This window comes from Spinacia oleracea, chromosome 6, assembly GCF_020520425.1.
Source record: "Spinacia oleracea cultivar Varoflay chromosome 6, BTI_SOV_V1, whole genome shotgun sequence".
Taxonomy (NCBI): domain Eukaryota; kingdom Viridiplantae; phylum Streptophyta; class Magnoliopsida; order Caryophyllales; family Amaranthaceae; genus Spinacia; species Spinacia oleracea.
In genome coordinates this window covers 150,431,531-150,448,536 of record NC_079492.1, presented here as the reverse complement: position 1 = coordinate 150,448,536, position 17,006 = coordinate 150,431,531, and the positions used below count along the sequence as shown (strand labels likewise).

The 17,006-nt window shown below is 34.7% G+C and overlaps 1 protein-coding gene and 1 pseudogene across 1 annotated transcript; one reads left to right on the top strand and one right to left on the bottom strand.

Annotated features, from left to right (window-relative positions):
- Positions 1-3,461: 3,461 nt before the first annotated feature.
- LOC130463702 (uncharacterized) lies at positions 3,462-5,767 on the top strand. Its single transcript, XM_056832918.1, has 2 exons — positions 3,462-3,515; positions 4,604-5,767. The coding sequence occupies exons 1-2, from the start codon at positions 3,462-3,464 to the stop codon at positions 5,765-5,767; spliced, it is 1,218 nt and encodes a 405-aa protein (XP_056688896.1).
- Positions 5,768-6,883: 1,116 nt separating this feature from the next.
- Positions 6,884-11,540, bottom strand: LOC110801362 (F-box/FBD/LRR-repeat protein At1g13570-like; annotated as a pseudogene).
- Between the last annotated feature and the right edge of the window lie 5,466 nt (positions 11,541-17,006).

Genomic DNA, 17,006 nt, shown 5'->3' with positions numbered 1-17,006 from the left:
TTTTTTCTTATAAGAAGAGATCGATCGAAACACTTACTAAAACTACAAAATTTGTGACGACATTGTTTAAATCAAGCTTTAAGATCTCTTTCTCTACACTTGTTTAAGAGTTAAGACAAGTATGGAGCAATGCATGGACTATATAATCACTACTTCGTATATAATTATATATAGATGAGTTGACAACTAAATTAGTGGGTAAAATTATTAGGAGGCGGTACCCAAAACTTGAGATTAGAGCTGATTAACATGGGCCTAGCCCTGTGGCACAAGAATTAACGAGTTTTGGGCAGAATATTTCGGGCTGATTTTCAGGCTTGGCCGAACTTTTAAAAAAATTACGGGCTTTGGGCAACGTAAATCAATAATTTTAGTTATGCATTTGGCCCGACCAAAATTGGCCTGAAAAGCCCGCTATTTTTTTCCCAAAATAGCAGGTTCTGAGCACACAAAATTGACCCAAAACTTGGCACGACCCGACCTTTTGATCAGGTATACTTGAGATCAAATCATGTCTACAACATTTATTGTCTTGTCTTCAATGGTTGGACTATTGAAGTACGACTGTTCTATGAACTCAATGTGTGCTTATAATTTAAGAATGCACACAATAATACTGGAGTATTTGGTTAACTACTTTTTCTCCTTTTAATTAACCCCATAATTTTTTTCCTTAGTTTTAATATATGGTGATTTTAGTGAATATCTTTTTAATTGATTTTCTTTTATATTGTAGTATAAAATATTTTTGTGTTTAGTTTGTTTTTTTTTTCTAATTCTGGTAAAGGGTAAATAAGTAATTACTATTTACGCCGTCTATGGCGTTCCCTTATATAATAGAGATAATTATTCTAGTAGGAAGAAGGACTCAATATGATTATATGATTGACACATTCTGCAAGTCAATCAATCTAGCGCTCCGTTCTAACTACTTAACTTATTTATGTCTTAACTTATCTGAATTAATATTAACTTATCTAAATTTATTTTATCTGAAAAAAATCTATTTTATGTGCAATAAACTTATTTGAAGTGGACAAAAGAAAATCATAACATAAACGTACATCCCAAATTTGAGATATCATCATTCTATTATTATTATTTTTATTTATTGTTAGTAGAATGTAGATACTTTGTACGGATTAGTATTACCAAAACAAGGTTGAGGATATACTTTTTTTGGAAAAAGGATAAGGGGGATATACTTTTTTTCTTTTCTTTTTATAACAAAAGTAAAAAATATTAACGTATCTATTGTGTTATATTAAGAAAATTCCTCTCCAAAATATTCAAACAATATTAATCGTATAAAAAGAACGGTTTTTTCATGAAATGCCCACGAGGTTTAACGAAATGCACCAAATACACCCGCGTGTTTCAAATTACATAATATACCCCTATTTAAACTTATTTGCACCAAATGCCCCTAGACTTAACGGAAGTCTAACACCGTTAGTCATTAGTTCGAATTAGCCCTTAATTAACTTAATTAATTAATAATTAACTAATTAACTCCATTTTTCATTTTCTTTAATTTTTTTTTTCCTCTTTTCAATCACCTATTCCTTCTCTTCTGGTTCGAGAATCTCAACACCATTAGAAACTGAATTTGAAAATCCCTTAAATCCTCATCCATTGACAAATCCTCAAAAAATTGAAACCTTGAAAACCCAGATTCAATCTTCAAGAACAAAAACCAAGAAGAAGTCGAAACCAGCCTTAAAGACGCAAGCCAAGATCTCTCACTCTTCAAGTTCAAATCCAGTGTCGTCGTTGTGCTCGTTCTCTTCATGGTTTTTGGATTGCTCAATTCATAGTTCGATGGTAAAGCCGTGGCTAAAATCCCATTCGTAACACAATTTATGGAAATTGAAGAACAGACTCAAGAACAATAGAAAATGAATTCGAAATTTCTGAATTCTAATCCTATAATCGAAAATCTAAAAACCAAAATAGAATTACTAGGTTCTCTAATCTCTACTAATCGCTGCTGCTATATCTCATAATTACGATGTTGTTGCTGCTATGTGCGAACAGAATCAAAACAAAAAAAAATCCAGAAAGAAGGCAAGGAAAAACGAAGAAGAAAACTGAAGAACGAAAAACTGAAATTCTAGCTACAAAATTAACTTTTTCCTCTTCTCTTCTCTAATTCTATGTGCTGCTGTCCTATACTTCCACCAACATATAATTCGCATTTCTAGAAATCGAATTGAGACAATTTGGGGAAAAAAATGAGAATTTAGATTGAAGATTTTTTGTACGGGAGTTAGATTGAAGCGGGGCTCGGTGGTGGTGTGGGCGGAGATCGGTGGGGCGGAAGTCGGTGGTCGGTGAGACGGAAGTCGGTGGTCGATGGTGGTGGAACCAGGAGGGAAGGGGATGGATTGTTGTTGAGCTTGTTGAACCAGAAGAGAAGGAAGGGGGTGAGTGAAAATAAAGAAAAAAGAGAAAAAAATTAAATTAAAGAAAATGCATAATGGAGTAAATTATTAATTAGGGGTTAATTATTAATCAATTAGGTTGATTAAGGGATAATTCAAACTAATGACTAACGGTGTTAGACTTCCGTTAAGTCTAAGGGCATTTGGTTCAAATAAGTTTAAATAGGGGTATATTATGTAATTTGAAACACGCGAGTGTATTTGGTGCATTTCGTTAAACCTCAGGGGCATTTCATGAAAAAACCGTAAAAAGAAATAAGTGTTGAATAAAAGGAAAAAAGTATAATTGGAGAATAAATAAAGTAGCCTCGCGGCTCAGTTACAGTAATTGAAGTATTCCATAAACAATACTCCGTAAAAGATATCCTAACAATAAAAATATGGCACGAAAGAACAATCTGATCATCAAAAATGTTAAAATAATAAAGATACACTCTCTTCTAAAAAATCATTTATATATAACAAGAAAGAAATTTTTGCCCGAAATCAGCATATATATATATAGCAACATGTAGATTTTTTGGAAAATCAAACCCTAAGAAAATTGAAGAAAAAAATCTCAATATCTTCCACAATATAAAGGAAATTCTAGCAAATATTTGCTTTCCACAAATAAACTACCTACGAAATTACACATGGAAAGAATTATGAAACCATTTAAGGAAAGAAAGTGAAGATATAAAAGGTAAATAAAATCAAAATGAAAAATTAGTCAAATATTATAAAAACAAAAGGAAATGAGCTAGGAATTAATTAAGGTAATTGTTTAAATATTATGGAATGTTTTAAAACCTATTTCCTTTTAATAAAACATATTTTTAACATCTTATATGGATAAAATCATCAAATTCTTAATCCCCACCGCCTTTTTTCTTGTCTTTATTATAAAATCTTCTACGATTATTAATTATAATTCACCAATATACAATTCTTTTACACTCTTAAAATTTCTCCCCTTTTCTTCTAAACTCATATTAAGTTCATAATATTGATTTAAAAGTTACGTAGAAGAAGACTATGGATAGCTTGGAAAATGTGGAAGATTTAACTCTTTTGTGGGATTTTGATCAGGTTTGTTCTTCTTTCGCTCATTCTTTCTTACATTATATTCTTTGATCTCCTTCAAAATTTATTCATCTAATATATTACGGAGTATTAATCTATGCAGTACTTACTTTCTCGGTCTCGTTTTACGTGGCTTTTTTTTTACCATTTTTTATGAGAACTTTTACCAAAATTTATTCATCCAATTCAATTATTAATCTACCTAGTACATACTCGATCTCTCAGTCTCGTTTTACTTGGCTTTTTTTACCATTTTTTATGAGAACTTTTACCAAAATTTATTCATCCAATTCAATTATTAATATACGTAGTACATACTTTCTCGGTCTCGTTTTACTTACCTTTTTTTACCATTTTTTATGCGAAATTTTTAGGTCAAATAGGACAAGTAAAACTATAGAATGTTGTACGGATTTCCTCTTCTTTTTGGTCTCCCATTAATTAGGTTTCATGTTGTTAAGTTGAGTTTTGTCTTCGTTTGATCTCTAAGTTTTCTTCCAAATGTTGGATAAAACTCAGAATCTTGTTATCATGTTCGTTCTTATTCTGTTGTCCTGTGTCTTAAATCTTAATTTTATGTTTATCACTTGACTACCTCCGTTTATCATTTATATTTTCATTTTTAGGCCCTATTTTGTTCACCTTATTTCCACTTATTTCAGAAAAAATGAGTTTAGATAAGTTCAGATAAAATAAGGGTTGACGAAGTACAACTTATAACTAAAATAAGTTTTGATAAATTTTAATAAGTTCAGATAAGTCCAGATAAGATAAGTTCAGGAAGAAAAAAGAAGTGAAAATTAGGTAAATGAAACTCACCCTTAGTACGTTTCATATTGTTACTTACCTTTGCTTTATTCTGTTTTAGGATATGACAATTTACTATCTTACCCTTACCCACAATATTTACAAACTTTCACTTATTTTCTGAGTACTCTTTTTTCCTATACTCACCCTCCGTTTTACACACTTCTCTAATTTCATCCATTTGTTATTATATTCAACCAAATTTTCCGTTTTGTTTTAATATTTATGCAAATAGTAACTTTTATGAAACGGAATTAGTATGTGCTAATTAAATGTACGTTTTGCAGAGCAATGATGATCTAAAGATGCAACTCTACCGTGTGACAAACGAACTAGCAATAGCAAAAGAACAAAGATTTCAACAAACACAAATTAACAATGAGAACATCAAAAAATTGATTTATCTTTTGGAGATTGCTTATAAGGAAAGAGATGAAGCAAAAGACCAATTACGCAGACAAATGATGAAGCTTAAGCCTCATACTATAATGACAACAACCCACCCGAATAAACAAGAACAACCCAATATAAGCTCTATTATGGGTCAAGTCATAACGGATCCGAATACCTCTAACCCATCAATCACTCTACCAACCCAACAACAACAACAATCTGGTATGTATAACAGTTGGAACCTTAGCCCGAATGTCAATACGGGTATAACTAACTATTCAAACCCGACTACTCCATCATCCATCATGGATTATCCAAATACTTCTAACCCGTCAATCACTCTTCCAACCCAACAACAACAACACCAATATGCTATGTATAACAGTTTGAACCTTAGCCCGAATGGCAATACGGGTATAACTAACCATTCAAACCCGACTACACCATCATCCATCATGGATTTTCCGAATACTTCTAACCCAACAACAATCACTCTACAACAACAACAACATGTTAGGCATAACAATTACCTTAGCCCGAAAGTCAATACGGGCATGACTAACCATTCAAACCCGACTACACCATCATCCATCATGGATTATCCGAATACCTCTAACCCGTCAATCACTCCACCAACCCAACAACAACAACAATCTGTTGTGCATAACAGTTGGAACTTTAACCCGAATGTCAATACGGGCATGACTAACTATTCAAACCCGACTACACCATCATCGTCCATGGACCCGTATTTTTCCATCGGATCTTCACCCGAGTTCTACTACTCTGAAAACCTGAACTGTGCTAGCTCAAGTTACGAATATGACCCTAGTAATACAATATTGGAGAATTTAGCAAACGGGAGGCCCAGGCCCGAGAAAGGGAAACTTCTACAGGCTGTGATGGAGGCGGGCCCGCTTCTTGAGTCACTTATGGTGGCCGGACCCGTGCCTCAGTGGTCGAATCCTTCGCCGCCACAAGTGGCGCGTACTCCGCAACTTCCTCCCTTGCCTAGTTCAATGAGCAAGCGACCACGATATAGTGAGATTTTTAATTAGAGTAGTAATATTTGAACTTATCTTTGTTGTTGTTCAATCAATTGTATATAGATTTTTCGTAGGTTTAATTTATCTTTTAAGCTGTTGATTTTTTTCTCCTAGTAAAGTAATTGTTATCTTCATTTAATTTCTCGATTATTTGAAGATGTCCAAAATTAATTTGCTAGAATGTTTGCACACCGCTATTACGAGGAAGTATAAATCAATATCTGGTATGTATTTCACAAATACATATTACCCACTAAAAGACAAATACATATTACCCGTTATTACGAGGATATATAAATCAATATCTGATATGTATTTCACAAATATCTGATAAGACAAACGCTAAAGGACAAAATCAATTTTTTTAAAAAATGGCATCCATTTTTGGAAAATGACATCTGTTTTTTAAAAAATGGCACCTACTTTCATTTTTGTCTTATCTCTATTTTGTCGTTTAGTGCGGTGATATGTATCTTGAAATACATATCAGATATTGGCCTCTTCGCCCTCCCGCTATTACATTGAAGGCTAAGTTAGTAAAAAGAGTTTAGCATTTTCGTGCAAAACCAAGGCACATCCCAATAACAAACGACTGGGATACTGATAAGTTGTCATACTCTACAAAAGTTCTGCATACTCAACAATTTCTCAAGGACAGGGTCAGGGAAGCAAGAAGACACAACCTCAATTGGACCGAGGCCCACCCGACCCAACATAAAAACCCCATCCCGATACAGACACAAACAAGCCCGGCCCGAACACAAAGTCATGGGACGGGCTTGTGCTGCATTTCTTTTTGGAAAAAACACAACTGGACAAGCCTCGACAAACACGTTGACTTTAGTAAAATTAGACTCAGGCAAGGCTGCCGCCCCGGCACGATGCAGAGTGGGCTTGGTGTGGGCCCAAGGCCCGAAGCCTGACCCGGCCAGGCCTACAGCCATCTTTAACCTCCACCAACTCTGATTTCCTGCAGTAACAGTTTGGCATACGCCATAATATTCCGGGGAGTTAATTCCAATTCCCCTCAAATCCCAATTCATAGACATAATAGCACAAAGGAATCAGATTTTGAAGCAACCTTAAATGTGAATTAACCAAATTTAAAGTAGAAACAAATAAGACACATTGAGAAACAATCCATGAATAATAACAATTCTAATATATATACAGCTTAAATAAGCATTAGCTCTGCCTATGATTTCAGGATATAACAACCAAATGATATGATCATTCTTTCATTCACTCCCTTGTTTCAACTTACAAAACCAGAAACTAATCTGAGTCACTAGATTCTTGAAAGGTTTCAGAAGACGAACCTGAAACTATTCTGAGTCACTAGACTCTTCAAAGGATTCGGAAGACGAACCTGAAGTAGAAGAAGATGAGGTGGCAACCTGAACAGATATTTTTGGCAACAGGTTTTCTGGCCAGATGACTTCCACCATTCGTGATGCTCTACGTAACCGGTTTGATTGCATTAACATCCTAATTAATTTAGAGGCCTCGTCGTCGTGGAAGCGTGGATGTACGTATAATTTCTCAAGCACAGGGGAGCAGGCAAGCAAAAACTCAATCACCTTCAGCTCTGTACTAGAAGCACTCACAATTTCAACTTTGGCATAACTGAGGTGGTGCAATGTAGTGTCAGGATTGTAGTCTAACACATGTTCAGGCAGATTTGTGCATGTAAGAACCTAAAAAACAAAAAACCCAATTTTTTTAGTGGCATTTCCATGTTACTACTTCATTATAATACTTGTAAAATTAACTGATACAGAAAACACCTTTTTTTTTTTACAATACTGCACTTACTAGACTTGAATGTTGCTAAGGCTTCGTTTGGTTTGGTGTAAAATATTCTCAGTGCAAAATGATTTTCCATGGAAATATTTCCCAAGGGAAAACACTATTCCAAACTAGTTTTCCTTTGTTTGATTCCTTAAGAGAAAATGGGAGAAGAAGGTGAAATCGAGGGTAAGAAGGGAGAGGGAGGTACGGAGGAAAGGTGGAAAAGCGGTTTCCCTCCCTTCCAAATGGAAAAGGTTTTTCCACCTTTGAGGGAGTTATGGAAAATTGTTTTTCATCTTTTGTCAAACCAAACAACGTAAAATGATTGAAAAGGGGAAAAACATTTTCCATGAAAACACTTTACGCCCTACCAAACGGATAAATTCAAAACCAATGAACCAATCACACGTAGAATGTAAGTAGGTAAACACAAATTCTTATATGAGACTGTCCTCACCATCAACTGATGGTGAGACCAGTTCACACTTGCGAATTTGGCTATGTTACTTTTATAGTTTAGACATGTTACTTTTTTTTATAATTTTAGAGGAGTTACTTTTTTAGTTTAGGTATGTTACTTCTATAGTTTATACATGTTACTTTTTTTATACGGAGTAATTTTAGGGGAGATACCTTCTTAGTTTAGGTATGTTACTTCTATAGTTTAGACATGTTACTTTTTTTTATATAATTTTAGAGGAAGAACTTTTTTTAGTTTAGGTATGTTACTTCTATAGTTTATACATGTTACTTTTTTTTATAATTTTAGATGAGGTACATTTTTAGTTTAGGTATGTTACTTCTATAGTTTAGACATGTTACTTTTTTTTTTGTACGGAATAGTTTTAGGGGAGGTACATTTTTAGTTTAGGTATGTTACTTCTATAGGTTAGACATGTTACTTTTTTTTATATATATAATTTTAGAGGTACTTTTTTAGTTTAGGTATGTTACTTCTATAGTTTAGATCTGTTACTTTTTTTTTATAGTTTTAGAGGAGGTACGCTATTGGTTTCGCGCTTGTCACACCATCAAGTTGATGGTGTGACTGGTCTCACAGGAGACGCGCTAGTATGTAAATGATTGAAAAAAGGAAAACCATTTTCCATGAAAACGCTTTACGCCCTACCAAACGGATAAATTCAAAACCAATGAATCAATCACACATAGATTGTAAGCATGTAAATGTGACTCTTCATTTCAACTCTAATACCCATGTTGGAACCTCTAGACTCCGACATGGGTACAGGCACGTGTCAACATTTTTCAACCTAATCCATGGAAATACCTTCTACTTAATAATTGCCAAGTTGGACACTTGGAAGCATATTTCAATCAAATTGGAGTTACATAGTGAATTATATAGATATAGACATAGATGGAGAGTTGGAGACAAAGATCCAAACATAGAAATGATTACTTACAGTGATTTTAAGTGTTTCGATGTTAGGAAAGCTCTGAATACAGTTAACAACAAAAGGAAGATCATCCGAATAAATTAGCAACTCCAGACTTTTCAGTTTCTCAAAGGTATACTGAAGGCCACCTGCTTTAAACAACACCTGCAGCCATAGCATGTTAAAATCAAAGGATAAGAAAATTCAAGAACATAAATCATCATGAACTTTTCAAATAGCACTTACCTTACAAAAGTGACCTCTTAAACAAAGTCTTTCGAGTTTACTTGAATTAGCTAGAACTTCAACCACATTACATAAGCTGGCCTTGTGAATCTTGCGATCATCATCGCGATCAGCTTTGACCTGCCATCGCTGCCAACCAACTGAAACCGACACAAGATTCTCACAACTTTTCACATCGAGTGACTCGAATAGCCAATCAATATTCAAGTGTCTGAGGTTAGGCGCATCAATAGCTATGTGCCTCTCCTCCATACCATTAAAGTTTGTCAAAACCAAATTTTGTAATAATGGGGACTTGCCAATCAGATCTTTAAGTCTTGAATGTTAAAAAGACATTGTCAAACTCAAGGCTTGTCAGCTTTGGAAAGCCTCTGATATTAACTGGAAGGTTCAATATGCAGCGATGAAGCGTCAACTTTTCCAAGTCACAACAGGAGAAGAGGCGTAAGTTCAACTTAAGACGAGGATCGTCCATTTTAGAAAGTCTGAATTCCCTAAGACCATTTCTTGACAGATAGGAAATCCACTGAGCAACATCTGGGCAGGATTTTAATGGAGGGACAGACAACGAAAACTTGTGAATAGGACCTTCGTGTTGAAACAGAATTTTGCTCACAATACTGCCAAACTTAAGAGTCTCCTGAGCTTCTCCTTTAAGAACACTACAAAAAAATTCATAATCAAAAGCAAGATGCGGGGTTGAAGTCCAAATGTCTAGCCACTTGTGCGAAAGAACAGACATTCGTGCAGCATCCCGGAGGGGCAAGCGTTCACATATTTCATGTATCACATCCCTTGGCAAATCACTAAGTATATCTCCTTGAGTGGCATGGCTTCTTCTCTTCTTGGTTCTTGTATGGAACATATCTAACAGAACCTGAAGAATTAAAATAACCCAGAGGACTTATGAAGTATTTGGTATAAACTTAGGAGAGGAAATGGAAAGTAAATAAATAAGAAGGGGAAAGGGTAGTGTTAGCTATTAGTTATTACCAATATTAGTTGTTTGGTATACCCTAGGAAAGGAATCACTTGTAACAAACTGGGGATTGTGTAGGGTGTAACAATGTTGTTACATAGGGTTGGAAGAGGTAACAAATGGACAAATGGTGGTAATGGTTACCCTTAAGGAAATGGATTGTGTTACCACTCGTCTCATACCAAATATTAGGTAATGAAAATAGTTAATTGATTCCATTTCCATCTTTTAAAAAATTTATACCAAACATGCTCTTAATCAGAAAGCTTAACCATTCTTGTAACTCCAAATGTCTCCAACAAAACTCAATTAATATAAAGATTAGAACAGAACAAAACACCCAAATGATTCACTGCTAAAATCAACACTGGCAAAGTGCAAGCAAGATTATTTCGAAAGCGCCTATAGACTACGTACCAGATTATACTATTATAGCTCATCACATCTAAACAAGAGCTAAGGGTTGTCCCATTTCATCCCCTTTCTATAGAATTTTCCAATCAGCTAGTGTTGATTAATCATTATTGTGAAAACCCCCCAAAAAACCCTAAATTAAGGCTAATCCAGTATGAAATTATGGACTGAAATAAAGCAAAGCTGATCAATCAAAGTTAGTCCATATTTCATTCGCAATTCAACCAATTTACCCCACATTTTACCCAACAGAACAAAAAATTAAAACCCTAACCTGCAAAAATCCATTGATTTTGTCAAAGTTGTCAATATTTCATTCGCAATTCACCCAATTTGCCCCACATTTTACCCAACAGAACAAAAAATTAAAACCCTAAACTGCAAAAATCCATTGATTTTGTCAAAGTTGTCAATATTTCATTCGCAATTCACCCAATTTGCCCCCACATTTTACCCAACAGAACAAAAAATTAAAACCCTAAACTGCAAAAATCAACTGATTTTGTCAAAGTTAGTCCATATTTCATTCGCAATTCACCCAATTTGCCCCCACATTTTACCCAACAGAACAAAAAATTAAAACCCTAAACTGCAAAAATCAACTGATTTTGTCAAAGTTAGTCCATATTTCATTCGCAATTCACCCAATTTGCCCCACACTTTATCCAACAAAACAAAAATTAAGGTAAGAACATGCATTTTTTAAAATTATAATCTCATCATAAAGGTAAAAAATGAACTGATGAGATAAAATACCTTGAGAAAACAGAGGAATCAGGGAAAATGAGGGAGAGATTAAACAGTAGATGATTAGCGGTTTGCTGCTGCACTTGGTTTCTTCCTTGGTTTTTCTTTGGGCTCTAATGGTTTAAGTGCTATACAAATAGTACTCCCACGTCAGTAGTACACGGATGTCGAATAGCGCAAATTTTTGGCTATACCCGGGTACAGCCAAAGTTGGCTGTACCCCCATCCAAAACGATGTCGTTTTGTGTTGTTTAAAATGAACATTAATATACTGGTACAAAAATGAACGTTTACTATTTCGGAAATGAACATTTATTTATTTATTTGGAATGAACATTGACTATTTTGGAAATGAACATTTATTTATTTATTTGGAAATAAACTACAAAAATGAACATTTACTATTTCGAAAAAGAACATTTATTTAGTTATTTGGAATGAACATTTACTATTTTGGAAATGAACATTTATTTATTTATTTGGAAATAAACAATATAGGCGCTTGTAAAAACATAAAAGACCAATGAAGTGAACAATTTCATTATGAACATTAACCATATATTTATTGTGAACAAACAAATAAACAAGAAAGAACAAATAATTCAACAAAAAAGAACAAACAATATAAAAAAGAACATAAAATTCCAGAAAAAAGAACAACCAATACAACAATTATGAACAATTTTATGATGAATTTTAAAGCCAACATGAAAAAACAAACAATACAACAATGGGTAGTCATGTACTTGAAAGATGAAGCTGATTTATGGTGGAGAGAAAATAGAGCTAGGCTTAGCGCTGCTGAGAGATTCAATTAGGATTCAATTGTTACTGCCTTAAGGGGAAAGTTTTACCCTACCTTTTATGAGAAAGCAAAAAGCTTAGGAATTCATAAACCTTAGCATAGGGAGCATGACCATAGCTGAATACTATGCAGACTTATAGCATGACCACCTTAGGATTAGGTGGGGAAACCTTTACGTCTTTATATATTGTGTATGGGGGAGCTGATCATATTTATGGCCTATAGTCCAGAATGGACAAGAAAAATGTTGTTGGGGAGAAAAGAAAAGAGTTTAATGCTGGAAAAACCAAGGGAATTCCAAGAGGAATATGAATGAGAATAGGAATGGGAATGGAAATGGAAATGAAAATTTTCAAGGAAGGAACAATCAGGGGAACAACAATAGGAACCAATCTGAAAGAGTGTATCACTGTAAGATGTGCAATAACAACCATCCTGGTAGAAACTGTAAGGGAGGATTAGCGACCTGCAACTGAGCAGAAAAAGGGGCAAAATTGTAATGAGAGTGGTAACAATGGGTAGTCAGGGTATAACCAATCAGGAAATCAGGGTCCGAAGCCTATAAGGGCGCAGGACAACCAAGGAAACCTCCATAGGTATGCGGATTAGAATAACAACCATCACAAGGCCCCGGATAAACTGTCTGTGATAAGTCGAAATAAAGCTGAACGACCTGCTGACTTAGTTTATGTTACTTTTCTATTACCTACGTGCTAGTTAGAAAATTAATTGATTCGGGGAAAGCTTATTCTTTCGTTTCGTCATCTCTTATTAAGAGTCTGAAGTTAGTAGATTTTGAGGTGATTGATTTACCCGTTAGTATTCCTATTGGTGTAACAACAAGGTGTACCAAATTGTTGAAGAACTTGCCTTTGGGGATAAAAGACTTCATTTTTCCTTCTGATTTGATAGAGTTTAACCTGGGAAACCTAGATGTAATTCTGGGGATGGACTGGCTAAGTTTGTACAAGGCTGGGGTAGATTGTGAAATTCAGAAAGTAAGTTTAAGGAACCCTATTGGAAGGTTGACCTCATATAGATGTTGTGAGAAGACCAAGAACCTTTAGTTATTTCGGTAATGCAAGTGAGGAAATTGATGAATAGGGAGTGTGAAATATTTTTCTGTAGTGTGTTAGAGGTGAGTAACGAAGTTGGAGTGAAAACCGAGGATGTTGCCATTATGAGTGGATTCATTGATGTGTTTCCGGGTAAAATTGCAAATATGTTACCTGTTAGAGCCTTTGAGTTCACTATAGACTTAGTTCCTGGAACGACGCCTATATCTAAAACACCATATAGAATGACACCTCCAGAAATGAGCGAATTAAGACACAATTGCAAGAGTTGTTTCGTTAAGGGGTATATTAGGCCTAGTGCATCACCATGGGAAGCTCCTGCGTTGTTTGTTAAAGAGAAAGATAAGAGCATGGAATTATGCATCGATTTTAGGGAACTAAACACCATCAAGAACATGTATCCTTTGCCTAGGATAGATGGCATATTGGATCAATTGAATTGGGCGAGTGTGTTCTCGAAGACTGATTTGTGTTTGAAGTACCACCAATTGAGAATAACTAATAAGGGCCTAAGACCTCATTAGGACTCGTTATTGTCATTATGGGTTTAGAATAATGTCTTTTGGGTTAACCAATGCACTGCCATAAGTATGTTATTGATGATATCCCGACTTATTCAACGAATGAGAAAGAACATGACAAACACTTGAGAATTATATTGGAGACGCTTAGAAAGAATTTATTTTTATGTGAATGAAGTATACAAATCTTGAAGTAATGTGTGTATAAGTGACATCGATGGAAAAGTGAGGGACTAAATTGATTGAAACTACATTACTTAAGGGAATAAAATTAAGAGAAGATTCGAGTGGTCCAGGATCGTTAGAAATCATTTGTTGTCTGGAAAAGATGAAAAGAAATACATGAATTAGTGCAAGAGCTAAGAGTTAAGCCCAAAAGTTATACATCCATGAAAGGCATAATGAGGTTTGGTAAAATGGGAAAGTTGACCAAAAAGAGTCTCTGTAATTCCTGCTAAGATTCAAGCTGTGAGTGAGTGACCTATTCCAAGAACGTGTCGGATATCTAAAGTTTCTAGGCTTAGATGACCATTAAAGGAGGTTGTGAAAGACTTTTGGAAGAAAGCAAAACCAATGACCAACTTGTTGAAAAAGGAATCGAAATTCAAGTGGAGTGAGAAATGTGAGGAAGCTTTCCAGATTTTAAAGGAGCATTTGACCTCCAAACTCGTTGTCGCGTCAGTTGAAACCTTACGAGGATATTGTGTTATCTGCGAATATTTGGAGACATTACCTTTATAGGGAAACATGTAAGATCCTTACCAAGAACAAAAGTCTGAAATTTGGCAATAAGGTCAAGTTGAATCTCGGGGACAACATTGAAAAAGAGTACTGCTTTCCACCCTGCAATTGACGGTCAGCCTGAGAGGACTAAGCAAACTATGGAATATATGTTGAGAGCCTGTGCTATTGACTCTAAGGGTATTTGAGAACCACATAGATTTGATTGAATTTTCTTACAACAATAGTTACCATGCGAGCATTAAGATGGCACCTGTTGAGGCATTGTGTGGAAAGAAGGGTATAAATCCTACTTGCTACGATTTTAGTGGAAATATAGAATTGGGGACATGATTCGTTGAAATAGAAATATCCAAAATGATTCCCTGAGGTGAGTTACGAGGGCGTAACTCGTTTTCTTTAAGAGGGGTAGAATGCGATAGAAATCCGCGCTTTTAACCTATTTTTATAGCAATTTTATGCATTTTATGCCCATTTTTAGCAACTTATGAATGTTGATGCAAGTAAATAGATTCTCCGCATAAAAAAAAGGTGTTCATGAGTAACACAAACAACTTTAAGTTGACAAAAGAGTGCACATGAGTGGCACAAGTATTTCTCTAGTAAGAATGAATTAAAGACTTTCGGAAAATGTGTGAGTTCTTGTGTCAAGTTTCGGGACGAAACTTCTTTTAAGAGGGGTAGATTGTAATCCCCCGTATATTTATAAAGTTTATTAATATAGTTTTACGTATAATTAACGATATTTAAATTGTATTGGTGAATTTTAGTAAAAATATACATACTTAATGTATATTTATTTATTCAAATGCATTTTAAATATTTTAAGAATTTATGAAATCGAAAATAATTTTAGAATTTTACGTTGAAAAGAATTCGAATTACGAAAACACGTTCGATTGAATTTTGAAAAACAATACTAACCATTTTTTTTGAATTCAAACAACTCAATCTTAATGCTAGCCCAATCTGGTGAAGCCCATCATAATAAGCCCAAAACTCCTTCCTTCCTATCTTCTCTTCCTATTTCACGTAAAAACAAAAGCAAGCCAAAACCCCTTTGAATTTCACGTGAAAACCCAAAAGAGAATAAACAGCAAAACCCATCCTCCACGTTCGTAGCTGATGCCCAGCTGCCGCACCGACTTCCGGCCACCAGCCACCGGCGAGTCGCACCGCTGGTAACTCCTCCTCTCTTCGTTCTTCATCTTCTTCTTCTCTCGTTCTTTTTTTAATCTCTTCACTTGGCTGTTTCTATTTATTGCCCCAGCAACCACCTCGTCGCCACCACCACCAGCCACTGCGTCGACTTCCTGCCTGCTGCCCGACCTCCTGTTGTCGTGCCACCAGCCGTCGGCCACCCTTCTCTCTCCCTTCCCCTTCGTGAAATCACCCTTCACACTCGTGGTTCCCTTTGCTCGCACAGCCACCACAGGGTGACTACCTTTACCGCTGCATAGCCGCGACCACCTTCACGCCGCCGCACCACCTCGTCCGCCGGCAGCTTCTTGTTCTCTCTCCATTTGGTTATTTCTTAAACCCTAAGTTATTTAAATGTTTTAATTAAGTTTATTAATTTGAATTTATGTTTCTTGAATTAAATTATTAATCTTTATAGATAAATTATAATTTTCAGATTTGGTGTTGATGTTTTTCAGTTTTGGTTGATTAATATATAAGTTAGGGTTTTAATCAGTTTAGTGATTTAATTCATGTTTATTGAATGTGAATTATAAGTTATTATGATTAAATTATATTTTCAGATTATACATTATGTTTAAATAATAAAGTTAATTTTCAGATTATGTAATTGCATTGAAATAATGATTTTTAATTATTAAAGCATGAATTTTAAGGTTTTAATAGTTTTAGAATCATAGTAGGATGATTATAAATTATGAAAGTTATTATTTTTATGATTTTAAGCATGTTGGATATATTTTGGAGAAGTTTGAAACGAATTTATATTGCTGAAATTTAAGTATGATATTTGCAAAAAGTTTTAACGAATTTCAAACATCGAATTCGATAATTATGATGCTAGGAAATCAAATGTTCAAGTTTTGATATTGGGGAAGGTTCTAAGTATGTTTAGGATGTATTTAGAATGTTTTATTATAGTTGCGAATGATTAGAGATTCATTGGGATTATTTGTTGGTTGTTTTAGGCGGGGAATTCTCTTTAGGCGACTTTTGAAAATGTTAAAGTGGCCTATCAGTTTGTTTACACAAGGTACGTACATACCTGTGTGCTTGGAATGCGTGCTATTTGTTGAAACCATGTTGAAATTGTTGATGAACTTGGTTATGTTGAGATTGTTGATGAACTTGGTTATGTTGAGATTGTTGATGAACTTGGTTATGTTGATATTATTGATGAACTTGGTCAGGTTGAAATTGCATGTTTAATACTGTTGGATGGAAATATTGAACCTAGATTGCATTATGAGAATTATAACATGTTAGCATGGATGATTGATACAAACATGTTGGTTGGGAACACTAGATTATTCTATATATGTTGGTTTGGATTG